The sequence below is a fragment of the Carassius gibelio genome, chromosome B23 (genome assembly GCF_023724105.1).
Source record: "Carassius gibelio isolate Cgi1373 ecotype wild population from Czech Republic chromosome B23, carGib1.2-hapl.c, whole genome shotgun sequence".
NCBI lineage: Eukaryota > Metazoa > Chordata > Actinopteri > Cypriniformes > Cyprinidae > Carassius > Carassius gibelio.
Genome location: NC_068418.1, coordinates 21,855,715 through 21,875,265, shown reverse-complemented (window position 1 = coordinate 21,875,265; position 19,551 = coordinate 21,855,715). Strand labels below are relative to the sequence as shown.

Below are 19,551 nucleotides of genomic sequence, written 5' to 3'. Positions count from 1 at the left end.
CTTTTCATACATTTTATACCTCCAGGGATGCGATTTAAAAAAAAAAAAAAAAAAAAGCATTAACCCTTTGAATCCTCCCAGTTACATGAGTAATTGAAATTAGGCTTGCTGATTGAAGGGTATAAAGAAGTTGATGTATTTTATGTATAATTGTCAACTAGAAATGAATTAGAGACTGTTTTGGCTTTGTGTGCACATTTTTACTTGGTGTAAAGAAACATGACCAGAGACATTTAAATTGAGGTTTTCCCCACTGATGATGTCTGTCTCAGCTCAAAATAGATACAGCTACCATATTCATACAAATAATATTTAGACCGTCTGTTATTATTATGTGTTAATGAGATCGCTTTGGTTCATACTAATAATGATAGCAAATCACTGAAAATTTTGAGTTGTCAAATTGTGTCCAGTGGGAAAACACTCTGTGTAATATAATAAGTACATCTGCAGAAAAATTATACTCTCACTCCAGATTTTGTAATAGTAAATTTATTTGAAACAAAAGTATTCCAAGATATTTTGGTCCTATGATAAAAAGGTGACATTTAAAATAGTTAAATAATACAATTTTGCAGTAAACTAAAACATTCAAAGGTTGCCAATGCTATTTAATGTGATACAGCCAGGGGTGTTTAACCTTTAAAGTACATCCAAGTGCATTACAGTAGTGATAGACCACTTGTGTGAGAAAAAAAAGATGGGTGCTTAAATTGAACCGTAAGATTGGCCTTATTAGTTTCTTTTTTTTCATTTAAAGATGCAACTTTTCTGAAAACGAACAGCAGCGGAATAAAATATTCCAGCCTATTGATATATAAAACAGAAAAAGTCCTAATTAAAATGACATAAAACTAGGCTTGAAGAGACAGTAAGAGCTCTAGTGTATCTTCTAGACTAGAGAAACCTTGTGAGTAACCTGCCAACTACTGGGTTTTTAGTTCATTTATGTTTATAGGCACATGTAGAAGCTGAAAACATGAAATTGCACAAAAGACAGATAAAGACCCACGAACAGGAGACTACATGAAAATATGCTGGTGCTTCTGGGAAATGAAAGTTCATGGACATCTAATCTAGAACTCAGACCACATCATCCTCTTCCTCATCATAATAATGACGGTTCCTCTTAATGAGGTCCTCCACAGAGACATCAGCTCGGTCTTCTCCGGGTTCTTCTTCATCCCAAAAACCCACATCTTGTGAGGCCTGGTTCTCCTCGGGATCCAGCCCAGACTCGCTCTCGGGCGACGATGAAGGACTGTTGTCTAGTGAGCTGCATTTTAGAGAGGATAGCTCCTCTTCTTGTGCTTCCACTTTCTCCTCCTGTTCCATCTTTTCCTCATCGTGTTCCTCCTTGGCTTCGGTTTCACCTTGTTCCTCCTCTTCTGATAGGTTGTGTTCGGTCAAGTCCTCGGAAGAGATCACCGTGTCGGTGGTGGAGGAAACGGGTGACATTTCCTCCTCCGAGCTTGGCTTCTCAGTTGAAGGAGATCTTTGGCTAATCTTGCTGGGTTGGGTGACCGGCGGGGAGCTGAAGATGGAAAATGGCTTGCTTCTCTCCTTGAGTGAGACGCTCCTGCGAATCTTTGGGAGATCAGATTGGTCTGAGTTGCTTGATACTGCGTCGCCCTCTGGAGGCCATTTCGGGCGGATGGGTTTGATGCCACTGCTGTCTGCAGATCCACACACTTGGGTTGCACTCTCATCCCCTTCAGACTGTGGAGGCCAGGAGATCTTGAGTCGTCCTGTCTCCACTGGCTTCTCCATCCTCTCAGAGTTGGCCTGGGTTCGGGTCTCTAAAGTGGCTGCAAGCACGTTAACTTTTACCAGCGGAGACTGCTCTACAGTTGGGCTGGAGGTGGTTTCTTGGGGTGACAGTTTAATTTGCTCCTCAGCTCCTTCTCCTCGCACCTCCCAAAGCTCTTTGTGGGGTCGGTGGCCGAAACCCTCATCATAGTTGCCCTTGGCCTTAAACAGCTGGCAGAAGTGCGGCTTGCAGTAGACGTTGTTGTGCAAAGAGGCGTAGTTCACCAGACTGACCAAAAGAGGGCAGCAAAACATAATGAGGGATTAGAAACAAACTAACTTTAATATCATTTAAATACACACATCATGTCGTAAATAGCACCCCAGATCATTTTAATATTTTTTTTTTAAACAAGACGGTAGTAGGAAAATATAACAGGAAAAATGCCACATGACATGCACTCATTTTACAACAGAAAAAAAATAATAATAATCTATTCATACTGGCTAAATGTGTGACGAAACAACCCAAACCTTTTTATTCTCTTGCGCAAACCATGAATGTCACCTGTGTAACCATATGAAATATCTAAGAATCAATAAGTAGGCCTATTTGTTAAAGTTTATCACAGTTGGCATAATGAGAAGTTAGTCAAATTTAAATTAACAGACTGTTGTTTTGTTGTTCTGACTGAAGAAACGGAGCGTTGAGTCCCGCGCACTCACAGAACAAAAAACTGGCACGAGCAGCTCGCGATAAACTGAATCGCTTTTCTAGCTGGCTATTCAATTCATCATATAAATATAACACAAATCACAAAACTTGCAGGAGCCGTTCCTGTGGACGTCGACATTGAATGGATTTGAAACCTTCAAATGATAAAAGGCTTAGCCTATATCCAGGGCCAGATTTAGCCTAACGTGACCCCTTATCGTGACATAGCCAAAACAATACTTTCTTTATCGATAGGCCTATAAAATGTTACCACCCCAGCAAACACACATTTCATAATCACTGAAAACATTTACAGTGTTTTCTGTCGTAATAATTATTCAGTCAATAAACCACATTTAAAATGATTGTTTTTTGTCATGTTTTCATCCCGAAATCTTTTGTTGAACTCATTTCTTCCTCATAAACATCATAAACCTTCCACTGCATTTTCCATACATCTAGCTTTTCAGCTGCGAAACTATTTTACTGAATTATTATTATTATTTATTTTTTTTACTATTGACGGTTTGTATTATTGTAAATAATCGACACGTGTGAACTTATTATAAAGCACTCAAATACAGAACTGACAACCGTATTCTGCTGAGGTGGACGTGGCCAATATAAGTATATAGTTTCAAAAGTTTTCCTTATTCCTTGTGAATTCTTTATGGATTGAACCTCAGTAGTATACTCTGTTATTTCAAAAGACAATATGTGCGGTAGTTTAAAAAAAATAAAAGTCTTAACAGTAAAATTAGATGTCAATAAAAAACAAAAAAATGACTAATATATAAAAAAATATTGACTAAGCATATATTTTTGTCAGTGGACAAAAACTTCACAAGTAACACTGGCTATGCATGGGGTGAGCAAACGTATGATCATAAACTGACGAATAGGACACCCTACAGTCTTGTGCCTGCTTCTGCCCACATCAAGTGTTTCAGTACAGGAGCAGGCCATGGTGGAGTCTCGTCCTCACCTGAGTTTAGTGTTGCAGTAGGCACAGCGGAAGCAGCTGTTGTGGTAAATCTGCTGATTCGCTACAAGTTTCTCTAGCGGGTACACAGTCTTAAGGCACATGATGCAGGTTTCACGGACAGGCAAACGGAACATCTACAACAACACATACAAATGTTTTAGGAAAAATACAGAGATAAAACTGTGTCACCGAACTAAAAGATACAAATAAAAGCTAATATTGTTTGAATACTCACCCTAACAGTTTTAGGTTGGTTTTGTTCAGGACTCATAACGGTGCCTGTAAAATTAGAGACGAGAGTTAGAGGTTCAGCAAAACTATCTCTAGAGGGCGCTGACTTCCAAGTGACTAACAGTGCATCTATTTGATAAAACACTGAGTTTAGTCATAAAATAAAGCATTATCAGTCTCACTATTTGTCAAAATACTTGCAATACAGTTCAACCTAGATTAATAACAAGTAGAAAATTTGCTCATGATTTGTATGTTAGTATGGTTGCAAGAGACTCACCATTCCTGTCTGAACTGGGACTTTTCAAAGTGTTGGATTCAGAGCCCTGCAGATAGAAAGAGACCTAGTAAGTCTACAGTGCCAGAAACATTACTAATCAATAATAATAAAAATAATAATCAGTTGTGTAAAATTAGTTAACCTCATTTGTAACCCATTCTGCTTTCATAATGTGACATCTGACTAAAACCAGATATTCTACAAAAATAAATGCATCGGAATTGACTGCATCATGAAAAGCAGGAGGAAGATTGGAGTCATTTTGAAAAAAAATCAAAGGGATTCATGATGTTAGCCCAAAAAAGAAAGTCAGATGTGGGGCGAGTGGTTCGATGAATGAATAAGAAGCCAAACAATGTGCATGTACACTCTAATGCCAGTATCATACAGTACATTAACAAAAACAATCAGGGTCTGTTCAGTCAGAGAATTTCTTTTTATCAGTTCTTACCACATCAGGAGACAGTGGCGGCACATTTTCCTTCTGCTTCCCACTGTGACTGCGGACTTCATTGTCTGCTGGCTCACTCTGCTTGAAACAGGAACACAAAAAGTGAAAAGGTTATCTTTGTTCATGTGCTCCCTTAAAGAAACAATTCACACTAAAATGAGCATTCTATTATCATTTTATGATCCGGAAGGCATTTCAATCCAAAACTGTAAGATGCAACACAAAATAACTTTTTCAACTGATTGCTTTTTGCTGTTTTCTCATGCAAATGCGATGGATGAGGCCCGAAGACATAAAACTTTAGAAAATGGTCTTATACGACTCAGCTGGCCAAAATGTATGTCATTATTCTCGGATGGTCCTGAAGTCTGAATGAACCATAATCAATGCATTAATCATTAAGGTGGGTTTTATGAATGGATTCATTCTTTTCATTCACAAATTGGAGATAACTCGAAAAGATCTAAGGCCTCGGGCAAGATTCTTGGGGATTTTCAGCGACTTAAAAGTTTCATTTTTAATTGGAAAAAGCACGGGTTTGGAACAACACGATTAAATGATGACAGACTTCTCAATTTGGGAGGAACTATCCCTTCAAACCAGATGCAAATAGTATCAAGTCAGCAGAAAGACAATATTTGCATGTGATGAAATCATACGGAGTGATAGTAACGGAGGCAGTGTTTATGGTGAAGGGGGTGGAGGGGTTGTCACTCACAGTGGGGGAGGAAGGGAAATCGTGCTTAGTCACAGCTGCGTGGTACATGGCCATGCGGTCCCTGAGAGGGGTGGACTCTGTTTTGACTCCAGAGTCAAGGCTTTCTGTGAAAAACGGAAGAAAGAGAGCCAGATTAGTCAGTAAGGTCTCTGATAACTCGATGAAATACAATGGTAAAAAAAGTATGTGTGCCACAAGGTCAAAGTGGGAATGGGAAACAGGAATTTCCACAGAACTGCCATCAGCACTTTCCACGGTGTTGCGAAAAGGAAGCGGGAAGTTCAAGATGTGAGATCATGTAACTGAAAACATATTGTGCAAGACTGGTGTGTGCATTTAGTGCCACATTTGATTCTGTACCTTTATCTTCCATGTTCTCGGATCCACGCTCTTCTGTTTTCCCAGGCTCTCTGGACACCTAAACAGACAAAGAAACCTGTGTTAATGAAGAGTGCTAAGCACAGAACCAAAGACAAAGAGAGCATTAAGAAGTCCTTCAAGTAAATCTGACTAGCCATTTGACACCCATTTTACAACTAGAATGTAAAGCAGTTCAGAATGAAATGTCATTTCATAGACTTTAAAGTCAGACCAGATGCAAATTTGATCTCATTTCCATTCTCTCCTCACAAATATCCAGTTTCTCTTACTATCACGTCCTCGTGGCTGCTAGGGACTGGAGAGTTGCTAAAGCATTGCTAGATGGTAGTTAGAGTATTCTGGGTGGTTGCCATGATGTTAATGTGCAGTTGCTAAGGTGTTGCATGTTGCAGTTGCTAGGAGTTCATTAAGTGATCTGGGTGGTTGCTAAGGCATTGCTAAAAATGGTTGCTAGGGTATTTCTTATGTGGTGGTTAAGGTGTTCTGAATGGATTTTAGAATGTTGGTATGTGGCTGCTAAGGTCTTCCAGATGGTTGCAAAGGTGTCACTGAGTGGCTGCTAAGGTAAAGAGTTGCTGGGTGTTTTTTTTTTACCCCACATTTAAATCTCTATGACATTCTGGTATCTAGATATGGCTCGAGTCCTTCAGGATTGCCAGGTCTGTGTAACAAAACCAACCCATTTTATCCTTTGTAAAGACCTGCCCCCCTTCATTACTATTGCAAAGTCTGACAAGCCATGCCACTCTCACAGTACTGTGGTTATGAAACCAAGTCTCGGCTTTCAAACGTGGCATTTTTTTTAAGATATTCAAACAATAAATAAAATTGTGGCTTTTAAATGTTTTAATTGTAATAGATAGCTGTAGCTCCTCAGTTCAAGCGGCATGTGAGCCGATCATCTCTTCCTTTATACTAGTTATAGCATGAAATAAACATGAATGAACATCAGAAGATATCTTGTTTAAACCACAGAAAGACGTCAATACACATCATTTTTCAAGTTCAAATCCACCTATGTTAATCTACTCTCCAGTCCAGTTTGTTTGTAAGACAAATATAGCAGATTCAGCATTATGATTGTTTCAGGAAAAACGGACTAGCAAAATTGTGTTCTGGCCGGGGGTTCCTCTCCGTCAGAAATGATGTTCTGGTGTGCGTTTCTCAAAAGCACTTACGGTCACAAGCTCCATCGTTACCAATAAAGGTCAAAGGAACTTATAACTATATTTATCTAACGATGCTTTTGGGAAATTCACCCCCGGGTTGATGATTTCACTTTAACTCAGAAAAAAGCCCTGGAGCAACATTATGAAAGTATCCCAGTTCTGCAGGGAAACAGAGGATTTGGCAACACCAGAGTTCTTCCTTCCAGTTAAGTCTCTAGGATTTTTTTTTTTCATGTTGGCCAGCAAAAAATAAATGGATACAAATATCTTCATATTAGACATTATTCGCTTGCACTTTATTGTACTTACATGTACTTATAGTGTATTTATCTAAGAAAGTTCTGGTAATACAAGGTAACTACACGGGGTAGGGTTAGGTTTAGGGGTAGGTTCAGGGTTAGTACCTAGTTATTACATAGTTATTGTAATTACTATAATAAGTACATAGTATTTACATGGGGAACAGGACTGTAAAATAAAGTGCTACCCATTATTCAGTGCAGGATGAAATTACACCCCAAAGTTTAACATTCATTTTAAGGGGTTTGTTGAAAACCCCCGACCCGTGAGGTAAAGTAATTCTTTAGCAAACAGCACTAATTAGCAAAGTGATAAGAGACATTTAAAGCCATGACAGCAGTGTTTAAACACGTCTCCTCCTCTGGCCGGCCAGCTCCTCCACTGGCATCAATAATCCTCTAATGAGCTCCGAGAGCGCCGTGGACAGACACCAGCGTCTGGCTTCACCACCAGCACACACACACACACAACGGCTCTCATGCAATTCTACACCCACGGACTGAGACACATGGAGACCAGAACAGACCCTGTTACTAAACCCTCAACATAAACCCCAGTTTGAGACCCTGTTGATGTGGCTGAATTGTACGAGGTGAAATGCTTGTCACAATGTTTGATCCGTAAACTTTTCCATAAATTATTCATTCAAATCACAGGCAACATTTCTAAAGTTCGACATCTGTTCCTGCTTGCTTACAATAATTTTATATAATAAAACTATCAATTAAATTGGAAGGAAAATGTATTTCTTTATATAGTGATATTACAGGTTTTGTTTCAGAAAATGACACAAAAACATGTACTTTTCAAGTGCCTAGCAAATATAGTCCTACAACAGTGCAGTCAATCCCAGGACAAAACACATCCTCCAAAAAGTCTGCTGGATCCATTGTCATTGTTCTCAGGAAAGCAGCACGGCAGGAACTAAAACTGACATCATCCCACCCAACAGAGAGTTTCCACATGTAACAACAACTGTATCGATCTGAAAGCCACATCTCTTACCTTTTTAAGATCTGACAGACAACAACGGACGCTCCGCCGTGATTCCTGGAGATTTCCAGAGCCGAGTCTGTCTGCCTAAAGCCCGGCAGTGCTCTGAGAGCAGATTAGAGACGGTGAGCATGCCAGTGTTTTGCTGGCAGCAGCGGGAGGGATGGAAAGGGGGAGGGCTGAGAGGGTGGGGTGGGTTAGGCAGCTGCTTCAACCTCTAAATCCAACAAGGGGGCTGAGACCAGCCCACCCCCCAATTGTGGATTAGCCATCAGCACGGCTGTGGGGGAACCAGCCGGCCAGGCATCAGTGCAGCGTCTCCAGGCTGGTGTGCAGACACCAGGGGAGCGGGACATAAACACAATACAAAAGGCAAAGGCAGCGCAGACATAGGGGGCATCAGCCCAGACAAAAGACCCTCTATTAATCCAAAGCACACAAAAGATGGGAACATCTGAGCCACGGCCTGCCAGACATGAAGAGTGTCCTTGTGTTATCAGAGGATAAAATCTGACAAGATAAAATATATACAGTGCACATACTATATCTATTATTAAAAAAAAAAAAAAATCAGTACACTTTCATTTCATTTAATACTTGAAATAAAGTGGAAAGAAGGAAGATATTTTTAAATATTTTAGGAATATGCAATATTTTATCAATATTTAGATACTGATTTTTATTATTACTTTATTATTATTCTACTATTCTAGCATAATTAAGATACTATTTTATTTTATAAATTTAAAATCAGTATAAAATATATAATTTAAAATTGTCAATTTAAATGTAAATTTTAGCTAAAGTTTTACTAATTTTATTATTGTCAAGTTTTTATACAATTTCAGTTTTAGTTAGTGTTATTTTGTATTATTATTATCATCATCATCTATAATTATTATTGACAAAACACATATACATACATATATAAAAAAAATTATTTCTAATTTTCAGTTTTTTTAATTTGTGGTGTCATTTTTGGTTTAGTCATTTTTAGTCTAGTCTAGTTTTTATTTCAGTATTAATTTAGTTCATGTAGTTTAGTTAACTAATATATACACCTGTGTGTGTGTGTGTATATAAAAATACTCATATATATATATATATATTATATATTATTAATTTATTATTATTATTCCCACAAAATAGGAAAATAATGAAATTAAAAACTGTACAGTGATGCACACTGGATGGTAAAACATTTGCGAAAGTCTAGATTCTTATGAAATGCGTCCACCCTTCAGACTCTGCACATCATTACATAGTCATATCTGGAACTTCTCTTTAATAAGCTGCGTTTCTCAGCGGTTCATTACTCCGTTCAGCTCTCAAAGTAACCCAAATTCAATATCCAGCGACATTCATTAAGAAAATCTCTGCAGCAGATTTAAAAAGAAATAAAAACTGCTGGAGGAGCTGGATGATGAATTCAAATGATTTCAGTCATTGTCTCTCCCTCTTGACCATCCCTCAGGTTAGAGGAGAGAGCTTTGGCTTTGACAGGGGCGGAGAGCTTGTGGACATCAGCCCCCAGCAACCTCAACCCTGTTTAATGATGGAAATGTCTTTTGAGAGGGTGAGGAGTTGGAGCTTAGCTTAAAGAATGAATTTTAAATATTCATCAGTGTCACTACCAAGTTGAAAATGTCGGGGAAAAAAGCACAGCAAATTAACTCCAGGTCATTGTGTGAGCTGAAGTGAAATCGAAACCGAATGAGCGTCTAGTGTTCTATTGAGTCATTTTGTTTCCATGAAATGTCTGGTTGGACTCAACTATTCACAACTAAATGAAAGTTTGGATTAGGGATGGGAAAAAGTCTCTAACCCCAATAGGAAACATTGATATTTGCCTTTACAAGAACCACTAACTATGGTGTAGTTCTAAGTTCATTGCTTGCTGGGATGTTTTGAACCAGTAGTGATGCAGTGGTGATGCTACAATGGGAAAAAATGCTTTTGGTTTCAGTCTTAACCTCCCCTCCACCCACGCTAACTCTTTTGCAGATAAAATGTTGGGCATGACTCCCTTTGCAGTCCATGGAACAAACAAGAGACACCATTGTGTACGGTGAAATCCCAGTACATTTTGAACACATAACCTTTGAGAAAAATGACGAGGCACGACTAAAAGGACGCCACAAGAATGTTCCTGTCACCTTCAAGCACACAGACTAGCAGAGAGCAATAGATCAGAAATTCAAATCAGTGGATCTTGTTTCAAAAGTAGCTTTAGTATAACTAGGCTTCCACATCTTCTGACAAAATTTAATACAACAACGTTAGAACGCTTTTGTTTTTTGGTTTTCTAACTCCAAGTATGAACAATAGGAGAAGTAATGCTAGAATTAGCAAGCAGCGCTTACATTTAATGCAAGGATACAGAACACAAGTTAACAATAGTCATCCTACAGACTGTTTCAGAGCAGTGAACCTACAGAAACAAGCTTAGAGCTCAGAGGGAGACTGGAGAAGCACACTGGTGTCTTCATGACCACAGACCATGTGACTCGCAGCATGACCAGTCTCTTGAATGGTTTGAATACAAGCAGATATCCAGCTATACTTTAAAGGGTTAGTTCACCCAAAAGTGAAAATTATGGCATTAATGACTCGCCCTCATGTCGTTCCAAACCTATAAGACCTCAGTTTATCTTTGGAACACAGTTTAAGATATTTTAGATTTAGTCCGAGAGCTCTCAGTCCCTCCATTGAAGCTGTGTGTACGGTATACTGTCCATGTCCAGAAAGGTAAGAAAAACATCATCAAAGTAGTCCATGTGACATCAGAGGGTCAGTTAGAGTTTGTTGAAGAATTGAAAATACATTTTGGTCAAAAAAATAACAAAAACTAAAACTTTATTCAGCATAGTCTTCTCTTCCGGGTCTGTTATGATGGCGTTTACAACACTGCAGTGTAATGATGTCCGGTTCTCGAACGTATCATTCGATTTAACTGGTTCTCCTTGTACCAGTTCACCAAATCGAACTGAATCGTTTTAAACGGTTCGCGTCTCCAATACGCATTAATCCACAAATGACTTAAGCTGTTAACTTTTTTAATGTGGCTGACACTCACTCTGAGTTCAAACAAACCAATATCCCGGAGTAATTAATTTACTCAAACATTACACTGACTGAACTTCTGTGAAGAGAGAATTGAAGATGAACACAGAGCCGAGCCAGATAACGAACAAAAGATTGACTCGTTCTCGAGTCAAGAACCGGTTGCATCGGTTTTCAGATCACCAGTACACTGAACTGACAACCGTTTCTGTCAGATGCGTCCGATTCGAGAACCGAGGAGCTGATGATACTGCGCATGCGTGATTCAGTGTGAAGCAGACTGACGCACAGAGCATCTGAACCGAACTGATTCTTTTGGTGATTGATTCTGAACTGATTCTGTTGCTAATGTTATGAGCGCGGGTAAACCGAAGGCTTGAATCAAGGGCAATCATCGCCAATGACGTCATTACATCGAGCGCATAAGAACCGGTGAACAATTTTCTTTAACCAGTTTATTGAATCAAACTGTCCAGAAGAACTGGTTCGCAGAAAAGAATTGAACTTCCCATCACTACTGGTGATCCGAAAACCGATGCAAACCAGTACAGTAGACTGTACATACATTTTCAATGGAGGAAGAGAAAGCTCTTGGACTAAACCTAAAATATCTTAAACTGTGTTCCGAAGATGAACGGAGGTCTTACAGTTTTGGAACGACATTAGGGTGAGTTTTTAATGACATAATTTTTATTTTTGGGTGAACTAACCCTTTAAGGGGACATATGTGTAGACATACTACTGTATTGTATTACATGAGTCACAAAGCAAAACATCCTCCAAGTCCGATCTGAACATTTATAAACGTGAACCAATCTGCAAAAACAGGCCATTCAGAAATTATACAACCCTTCAAAATGAAGATCGGAGTTGGTAATATTTTTAAAACAAGTCTCTTGCGCTCACCAAAGATGCCATTAATTGATCAAAAACCGTAATATTCTGAAATATTATAAAGCGTTTTCTAAATTTTAAAGTCTCATTTATTCCTGTGATCAAAGCTGATCATTCTAATATACTGATTATTTATTATAAGAAGTCTCAGTTAACATTTGTACGATGGAAAAAATAGAGTTAAAAATAGAGGAAAAAAGTTAAGGGGTCAGGCTTTTAAATTGCACACGCCCTTTTAAACTGCACACATACGCACACACACACACACACACACACACGTACTGTTATCTACTAAACTGCCTAGAAGTCCAGTTTAGATCATTATTTGTACTTACATTGTTGTGAGAGGTCTCGCCTTTCTCAAACATCATCTTCAGACTGTTGAGAGGCACTGTGGGCCTTTCGATGGGCACATCTCTTTGCGTCCACTTCTCCATCGCCTGGTCACTGTCGCTCAACAACTGGGTCTCTGTGCCGTCAACAAGTTGGCCGTCCGTGGACTCCAGTGAGGTGTTAAGACTGCGATCTAAAGGCTGTCGCTGATGGTTCTCCTGCTGTCTGGAGTGTGTTTGGGGTTCTGGAGATGTAGGCGTTTCGGCTGGTTGTTCCCAGAGCTGCTTTAGGACACTCAGATTGCCGTTGCGCAAGGAAGGAGTCGACTTCTCTAAAGACTGTAAAAGAACAAAGAGACTGTCAGGACAGCGTTCACTTCTGGGGTTTCTCAACTTTTAAACCAATCTCGACAGAAGACAATGGAGTCTGACTGAACTGCTCTATTACTATCTAAACTGAAATTTAAACAATAATAAAAAAATAAATAAAGTTACAGTATATACAGATTTAGATATCTCAATCTTAAATTTTGATCAAATTAAAAATACTTATACATACACTCATGATAAAAATAATAAAAAAAAAACATTACTATCTGAAAGTCTCCAGGGCTTTAATGACAATTTTGACACAGAAAAAGACTAAGGAAGAGCAGTAAGCAGATAAAAATGATTGAGAGGATCTTGTCAATATATTAGATTAGTAGAGATTGGATAAACTAAATCATTGTTAGTTTGTTAGAAAAAAGGTTGACTACAAAACCTTTAGAAACCCGGCAAATGGAAGGAGTGGCTCCCTCAGACTGTGCTGGTGGAAATGAGGGGGAGAAAAAAAATGCAGCACCAGATGCTAGTCTTTCGAAACTATCTGCATGAGGGAACTAGGCCAAGCCCCTTACAACAGGACAGACGAACCAGGAAGAACATAAAGAGAGGAAGTAGTGACAGGAAACAGGGAAAAAAAGAAAGTTTGTGAAAGATATTACAAGCTTCGTCAAATGTCCAGGTTGTGTAAGGGGTTAACATTTAAGGTTCAGTTTAACCACGGGACAGAAAGCAAAACCTTAAATAATAATAATAAAAAAAAGGTTTGACAAAACCTTAACCAATACCAAAACAGCTGCATTCTCTTCCAAATACAATAATATAGTTCATACCTACATCCACAAGGGTATCATCCTGTTCATCCTCATTTCTCCAGCTCCTGACAAACTCTTACACCCCTTAATGAAGCTCCTAGCAGTGTTTTATTTATGAAGAAACTACCATTCAGAAGACACAGATTGACTGGGGCAGTTATGTAAAGCGCATAGGAATTACCTCCAGATTAAGACGTCTAAATAGGGATTGTGATGACTGGACACTGAATGCATGTGTGTGTAAACAGCAGCAGCAGCAGTGTAGTAGTGCAGTATCCAGATAGAGAGCTAGATAATGAATAGCAAAGTGGTGAGAACTTACTTTTTTCTTGTCTGAACTTGTTTCTTCTGCTGCCTTCTGGTACCTGAGAAGAAATGAAGCGGTGTTCACTCAACAAACTCATGAAGGATAGCTGGTTTCTATGAAGAAGTTAATAAAGCAATCCTCAGAAGCTTGCCTTCTCTGTTCTGAGATGTATCTTTTATCTGCCTAGTAATAAAAATCACTTTTGATCATTGGTGGCCCCTAGTGGTCACATGTGGCAGTGCAAACCGATGAACTGGAATGTCTTGATTTTGCTTCCAGTTTTATTTTTATGGCAAAACTTGAAATCTAGCACTAAAGAGGTTTCAGATACACTAACCATCTGTTGGAAGGATTGAAAAAAGTTCCCAAGCACCGAAAGCAGGAAGTTCATCTGATTTTCAAAGGAAATCCATTCAAACTAACCCTTGGTTCTAAATGTAATTTCGCTGGAAAGAAAAACATTGATAAAGACATGAGTGAAAAAAAATGATTATAATCACAGTCCTGCAGGCTTGAACAAACGCGACAGTTTAAAACAGCCGAATACCAAATAAATGATTTATGTGTGCCCACACCTATCACGGGTCAGTAATCAGATTCTAAGCTATTTACTCCTTCACTTTGAATACTTTAATGCTCACTAAGCCAGCTGGCAAATCTAGAGTACTTGGGATGGTGAAGTCATTGATGTAGGTGTAGAGAGGAAGCCAAAAGCAGATCGCTGGAAAAGACATTAGAAAATCTAGCAGGAGATGCACTGGAACAACTCCAGATGCTTTGAGAAATTCCTCCACACAGGAAATACACTGACCGAGCTGCTTCTAATGAGTCGCTCAGCAGATAACATATACGCTAGCAGACCGATATCTGAGACCAGACTGAAAATGAGGAATTCAGTTTGGAACTTCGATCTGAAGCGTTTTAGTGTTTTTAAAACATGTTTAAAACAAGAAATAAGTAAGTATTGGGAGTTCTAGTAGGTATGCAAGTAAATTATGCAAGTAAATTATGCAAAGAATATCATTTGTAATAAGGTTAAACTGTATTCAATTTCCTCATTGACTATGTGTCTGGGTGTTGACAGTATCACTAGAAGATCTGACAGTACTTTCTACTGATGAACCTGATAATGTTGGAGCAGAGGTCTGAACATCATAAACCAGTTCATAACAAAACAGCTTCTTTCTTTTAAATCAGTGGTACCTTGTAAAAAGGTTTAGTAACAAGCTATAAAGAGCACTAAAAGAGTGCTGAAGTGAAAGCAATTTGGAGAGGTTAAAAGGACAAGTGAGATTAGTTTTAGATATGCAAATCCTGAAATTTGCTTACTTGGAAAATCGCTCGGCAATGGCTGTGTTTTTGCCTCGCACACCAACAATGGAGAGCTCCTTTGCCGTAACTCGCAAGGACTGTGAAGCCCATTGCCCACGATGAAAAGAACTGACTGCCATCTTGGTTTCCTGATGTCTTCAGTAGGATTTCTGTTAGGACACAGGCATTTCAGATATTAAAATGAAGACAAAATGACTTGCTCCTTTGATGATTATATAATCATAGACTCTCAAAAAAAAAAAAGTAAAACAAAAAAAAGTACATACATATATATATATATATATATATATATATATGGAAAAGCTAGATTTTTTAGTACCACTTATTGAACTTTTAAAATCCATTACAATATCATATGATAAAGTCATGATTTTTCCAATACACTCTTAAAAATAAAGGTTATGTATTGGCATTGATGGTTCCATGAAGAACCTTTTTAAAATCAATGAACCTTTCTTTTCCACAAAAGGTTCTTTAAACTCTTAAAAATAAAAAGTTCAGAAAAGGCAGCAAAGTCATAGAAAAAAACATTTTGGTTCCTCAAAGAACCTTTCTTGGAAGAATCTTTTTTTTTTATTATTATTATTTTTTATGTGAAGAGCATTTAAAAAAACCTAAAGAATCTTTTATGCATTGAAAAGGTTCCATGATGTTAAAGGTTCTTCATGACATAATAAATGCCAATAAATAACTTTTATTTCTAAAAGTATAGACTATGAAAAAAAAGTTCTATAGAATAAAAGAAATTGTTATTGTAAGAACTGTTAAAAGTTTCTTTAGGGAACCAAAAATGGTTCTTCTACGGCATCACAGTGAAAACCCATATTTTTCAGAGTGTAGATAGAAATGTGGTTAATTTTATTTTATTAGAAAACTGAAAACCGTACAATCAAACAATAAAAAAGCATTGCAAAAAAGGCATCCAATTATTCTATGCAACCGTGTGATTGCACAAATCAAATGTGTCATGATATCCCCAAAACACCTGCGGGACATACAAAAGCGGGATGAATGACTCTTTTCTCATGTCACTCTTGAATGAGTCATCATTCGGCATCAGTGCACAACACCTGCCGTTGCTCACCTGATCATTCATACATGCTCAGACTCATGCCTGATGTCACGGGAAATAGTGGAGCAATGCTCTTATCACATGCGCTCATGTTTGTTAAGATACTTATAAAATTCACGGGAAACCAATCACCTGTGAGCAACCCTCTCTTTCCCCATGAGTTCATCGTGTACACACAGGTGAGAGTCTTACATGTATAGACAGAGACTGCTGGAAATTATCCATGTAAAGATTAGGATCAGAAAGGAATTTCCCTCGTCACAGTGATTTTCTCAGTAAATAACCATCATTAGGTTTCAATAATGCTAATATTAATTCCTCAAATTAGCCAGCATTAGCTTTAGAAATATATCAGTTCAAACATGTTCTCTGTTGAGGAAATGGCTTCGTTTTGGGTAAGAAGCAGATTCCCAGTTAAAACATCACTGACGCTGCTGACAGCAACTGAGTCATCATTACCTCAGATTACATCAAACCATAAACAGACTTTTAATCTGCCATTTAGTCTGGTGCCTGAGAAAATATCAAATCAAAGAAACACAGCAATGAGTTTTATTATCTATGTTTTCTCAAGGATCTCTTGTATTGAGACATTAGGATGTAACTCAGCAGATGAGACACTCTCTCTCGTCTCATCTCATAAATCAGGACTTTCTAAAAGTCAACAAACTACAGTCGAGGGCTTTCCAAAATTGCCGATTTGCTTCAAGTAGACACTCATCCATCCAGCATACACAACAGGCTTCTGCTTAAATGACATGGGAACCTTCAGAAGAATTCAGTGAAGCAGAAATATCACACTCAGGTCACATCACATCAGCATGCTTAGACAAGTCTTCACTTTTTTATTCCCAGAGGTTTGACTTCCTCTTACTTTTAATCATATCATCAGAAGGGTTCCAATATCTCATTAAAAGTCATTATGGTTAAAAAAAAAAAAAAAAGATCACAAAAAGGAACTTATAACTATAGTCGCGATGCCTTTCAGTATTAAAAATTCATAACTTTTCCTGGCCTGGAAATCACAGTTTTAAAAGCGTGTAATAAAAAGAAAAAGTTTTTTTTTTTTTTTAAATAACCGTATCAATAACCAATTCTGTTTCCTCAGAATCGTGTTTCAAATTAATGCACATTTCCTTTTAAATTGCTGAGATTATTTTAAATAAATAAATATAAATAATTCTGAAATATTTTGTTGTTTAGTTATTTAATTCACACAACAAAATTTTCATGACAATTGATGCAATGCACAAATAATGCTGAAATGTATGTGCTCATTTAACGTGGATAACAAATAATGTTGATAACATTTAGCATTAAACTACATATTAACCTGTTTTCCACAAAAATGCAGTGTCTCTATGAAAAAGTCTTTTTTCAGTACATTGTATCTCTTTTAAATTCACTTAGAAAGTTAGATAAATCAACTCCAGGGCCTCTTAAAGAAACATATGATTGTGAGACTATTGAAAGCAAATTGAAAAGTGAGAAGCAGCTCAATCAAACAAAACCATGAAGCATGCATTCAAAAATCAAAACATGACAAGCTTGTGTTCCCTCTGAACTCATCAACAAAACAAAGGCCCATGAAACACACATTTAAACATACTTACTTTAAGCTTACAGTCGATCAAGCCTCCTCTTTCAGTGGATGTGCTGAGAGTTTTCTTCTTGGCCTCTAAATGCTCTGAACACTCTGCCTCTGTTCACTCTCACATTGTTTGTGAGTGAGGAAATATACTGACTGCTCTCAGCCAATGGGAAGAGAGCTGCTTTGCACCTAACAGGTAAGGCTCCTCCCACTTCCGGGCTCAGCAGTTCATCATCAGACTCTCAGCAGGACAGACTGAGTCAACAAGGCCTCTACTCAGTCTGGGAATCCCACAAGATTCCTGGAAGTGAGCAAAAGTCCCGCCTCCACATCCGGCTCATATTTCACTCCAAAATCAAAAGAAAAATTCAGTAGGACAATACAGATTGTAAGTTGTGTGCAGCAATTTTTTTTCATATTATTTACTCTTTTTTTTATTTTTATTGGAGATTCTTATTAAATTGTCATCTGATATAAAATAAAACTGGAAACACAAACCAATTATGTTATTATTATTTTTTTATCCCACTCACAGAACATTATATATATATGTGTGTGTGTGTGTGTGTGTGTTTCTTCAGAAAAATGTTTTCAAATGGATAAATTAATTAATTTCATAAATAAATGTAAAAAAATCTATTCAAATGTCAAATAATGTGAAATATTTTGTTGTTTAATTATTTGTATTATGCTATGCTTTATTTGTTTTATCTCACTATATTATTGTATTTATTTTACTGAGCACATTTATTCACATTTTAATAGATATCGATAAAACAGAAATACATGAAATTTTGACATTTTCTTATGAATTTTCTTATTTTTCAGGCTCCTATATATGTTTAGGTTCAGTAATTTAACTTAAATGACAGTGAAAAGGTTATTTTCACTGCCATTGAAGTGAAATAACTTAACATAAGCATAGGAGCCTGAGAAAAATGCTCATTTTAGAGGACAATTTCAGGTTTTTGTATCTGAACTCTTCAAATATACATAATGGACACACAAAAAAGCTAAACTGTTAAATGGAGTTTTTTTTTATCAAACTTTATCACAAATGAAACTTCCTCATAATCAAAATCAGGTCTGGGTGTGACAAGACACTTTTCCCACGAGACAAGATGAGACACGAGACTGTGTTCATGAGATCGAGACGAGACAAGATTTTCAGACTTTTTTTGAAGAAATCCTCAATTATCAAATATATAGAAAAAAATTTTATTCAACTGAAAAACACAAAATGCAAAATACTTTGGTGCAAAATGTTTTAAAATCAGCTTGTAGTTTATAAAACTAAACTTCTATTTTAATGAATTATATGCAGCAATAAACAACATGTAAACTAGAGCTGCAGGATTCTGGATAAATTGAGAATCATGTTTTGTTTTAATATATAGGCCTATAAATTGGAGATCACGATTCTCTCACGATTCTAAAGAAAAAAAAGATTAGAAAACTAAACAAAATAACTAAAAATGTCCTAGTGGTTTTGAAAAAAAAAAATGTTCAAAAAGTATATATATATATATATATATATATATATATATATATATATATATATATATATATATATATATATATATATATATATATATATATACACACACATTTGAACAAAATAAAAAATAAATAAATTGTATGAAGGAGTCAGTGTCTCAATTCATGAACTGTTTCTCAGTTGGAATATTTTGAAACAACCATTCAATTACAAATACTTTTTTAACCGGCAGTTTGTCGCCATCTGGCGGCAGAAGAGGATATTGCGTTACAATACATACACATGTTAAGATACTTTCGTTTTGATTGTTACTGTAAAGAGAATTGTTTTTATCCCATACTGCTTTTATCC

The 19,551-nt window shown here is 37.1% G+C and overlaps 1 protein-coding gene across 2 annotated transcripts; it reads right to left on the bottom strand.

The window, feature by feature from the left end:
- Positions 1-476: 476 nt before the first annotated feature.
- On the bottom strand, positions 477-17,886 carry LOC128011512 (LIM domain and actin-binding protein 1). 2 transcript variants are annotated; one of them, XM_052593991.1, is made up of 11 exons: positions 17,725-17,886; positions 15,037-15,188; positions 13,723-13,765; positions 12,265-12,600; positions 5,490-5,547; positions 5,130-5,233; positions 4,412-4,492; positions 3,961-4,006; positions 3,685-3,728; positions 3,450-3,583; positions 477-2,038 (listed from the first exon to the last, which is right to left on the bottom strand). In XM_052593991.1, the coding sequence occupies exons 2-11, from the start codon at positions 15,156-15,158 to the stop codon at positions 1,084-1,086; spliced, it is 1,923 nt and encodes a 640-aa protein (XP_052449951.1). In that variant the 5' UTR covers positions 15,159-15,188; positions 17,725-17,886; the 3' UTR covers positions 477-1,083. The 2 variants fall into 2 exon arrangements, with proteins under 2 accessions (XP_052449951.1, XP_052449952.1); XM_052593992.1 differs by having other exon boundaries at positions 4,412-4,489.
- Positions 17,887-19,551: the final 1,665 nt, after the last annotated feature.

Coding starts and splice junctions, on each gene's coding strand:
- LOC128011512 (XM_052593991.1), bottom strand. CDS start 15,158: ATGGCAGTCAGTTCTTTTCATCGTGGGCAATGGGCTTCACAGTCCTTG. Junction 5,548..12,264: donor GCGAGACCTCTCACAACAAT/GTAAGTACAAAT, acceptor TTGTCTGTTTAG/GTGTCCAGAGAGCCTGGGAA. Junction 5,234..5,489: donor CGAGAACATGGAAGATAAAG/GTACAGAATCAA, acceptor CGTTTTTCACAG/AAAGCCTTGACTCTGGAGTC.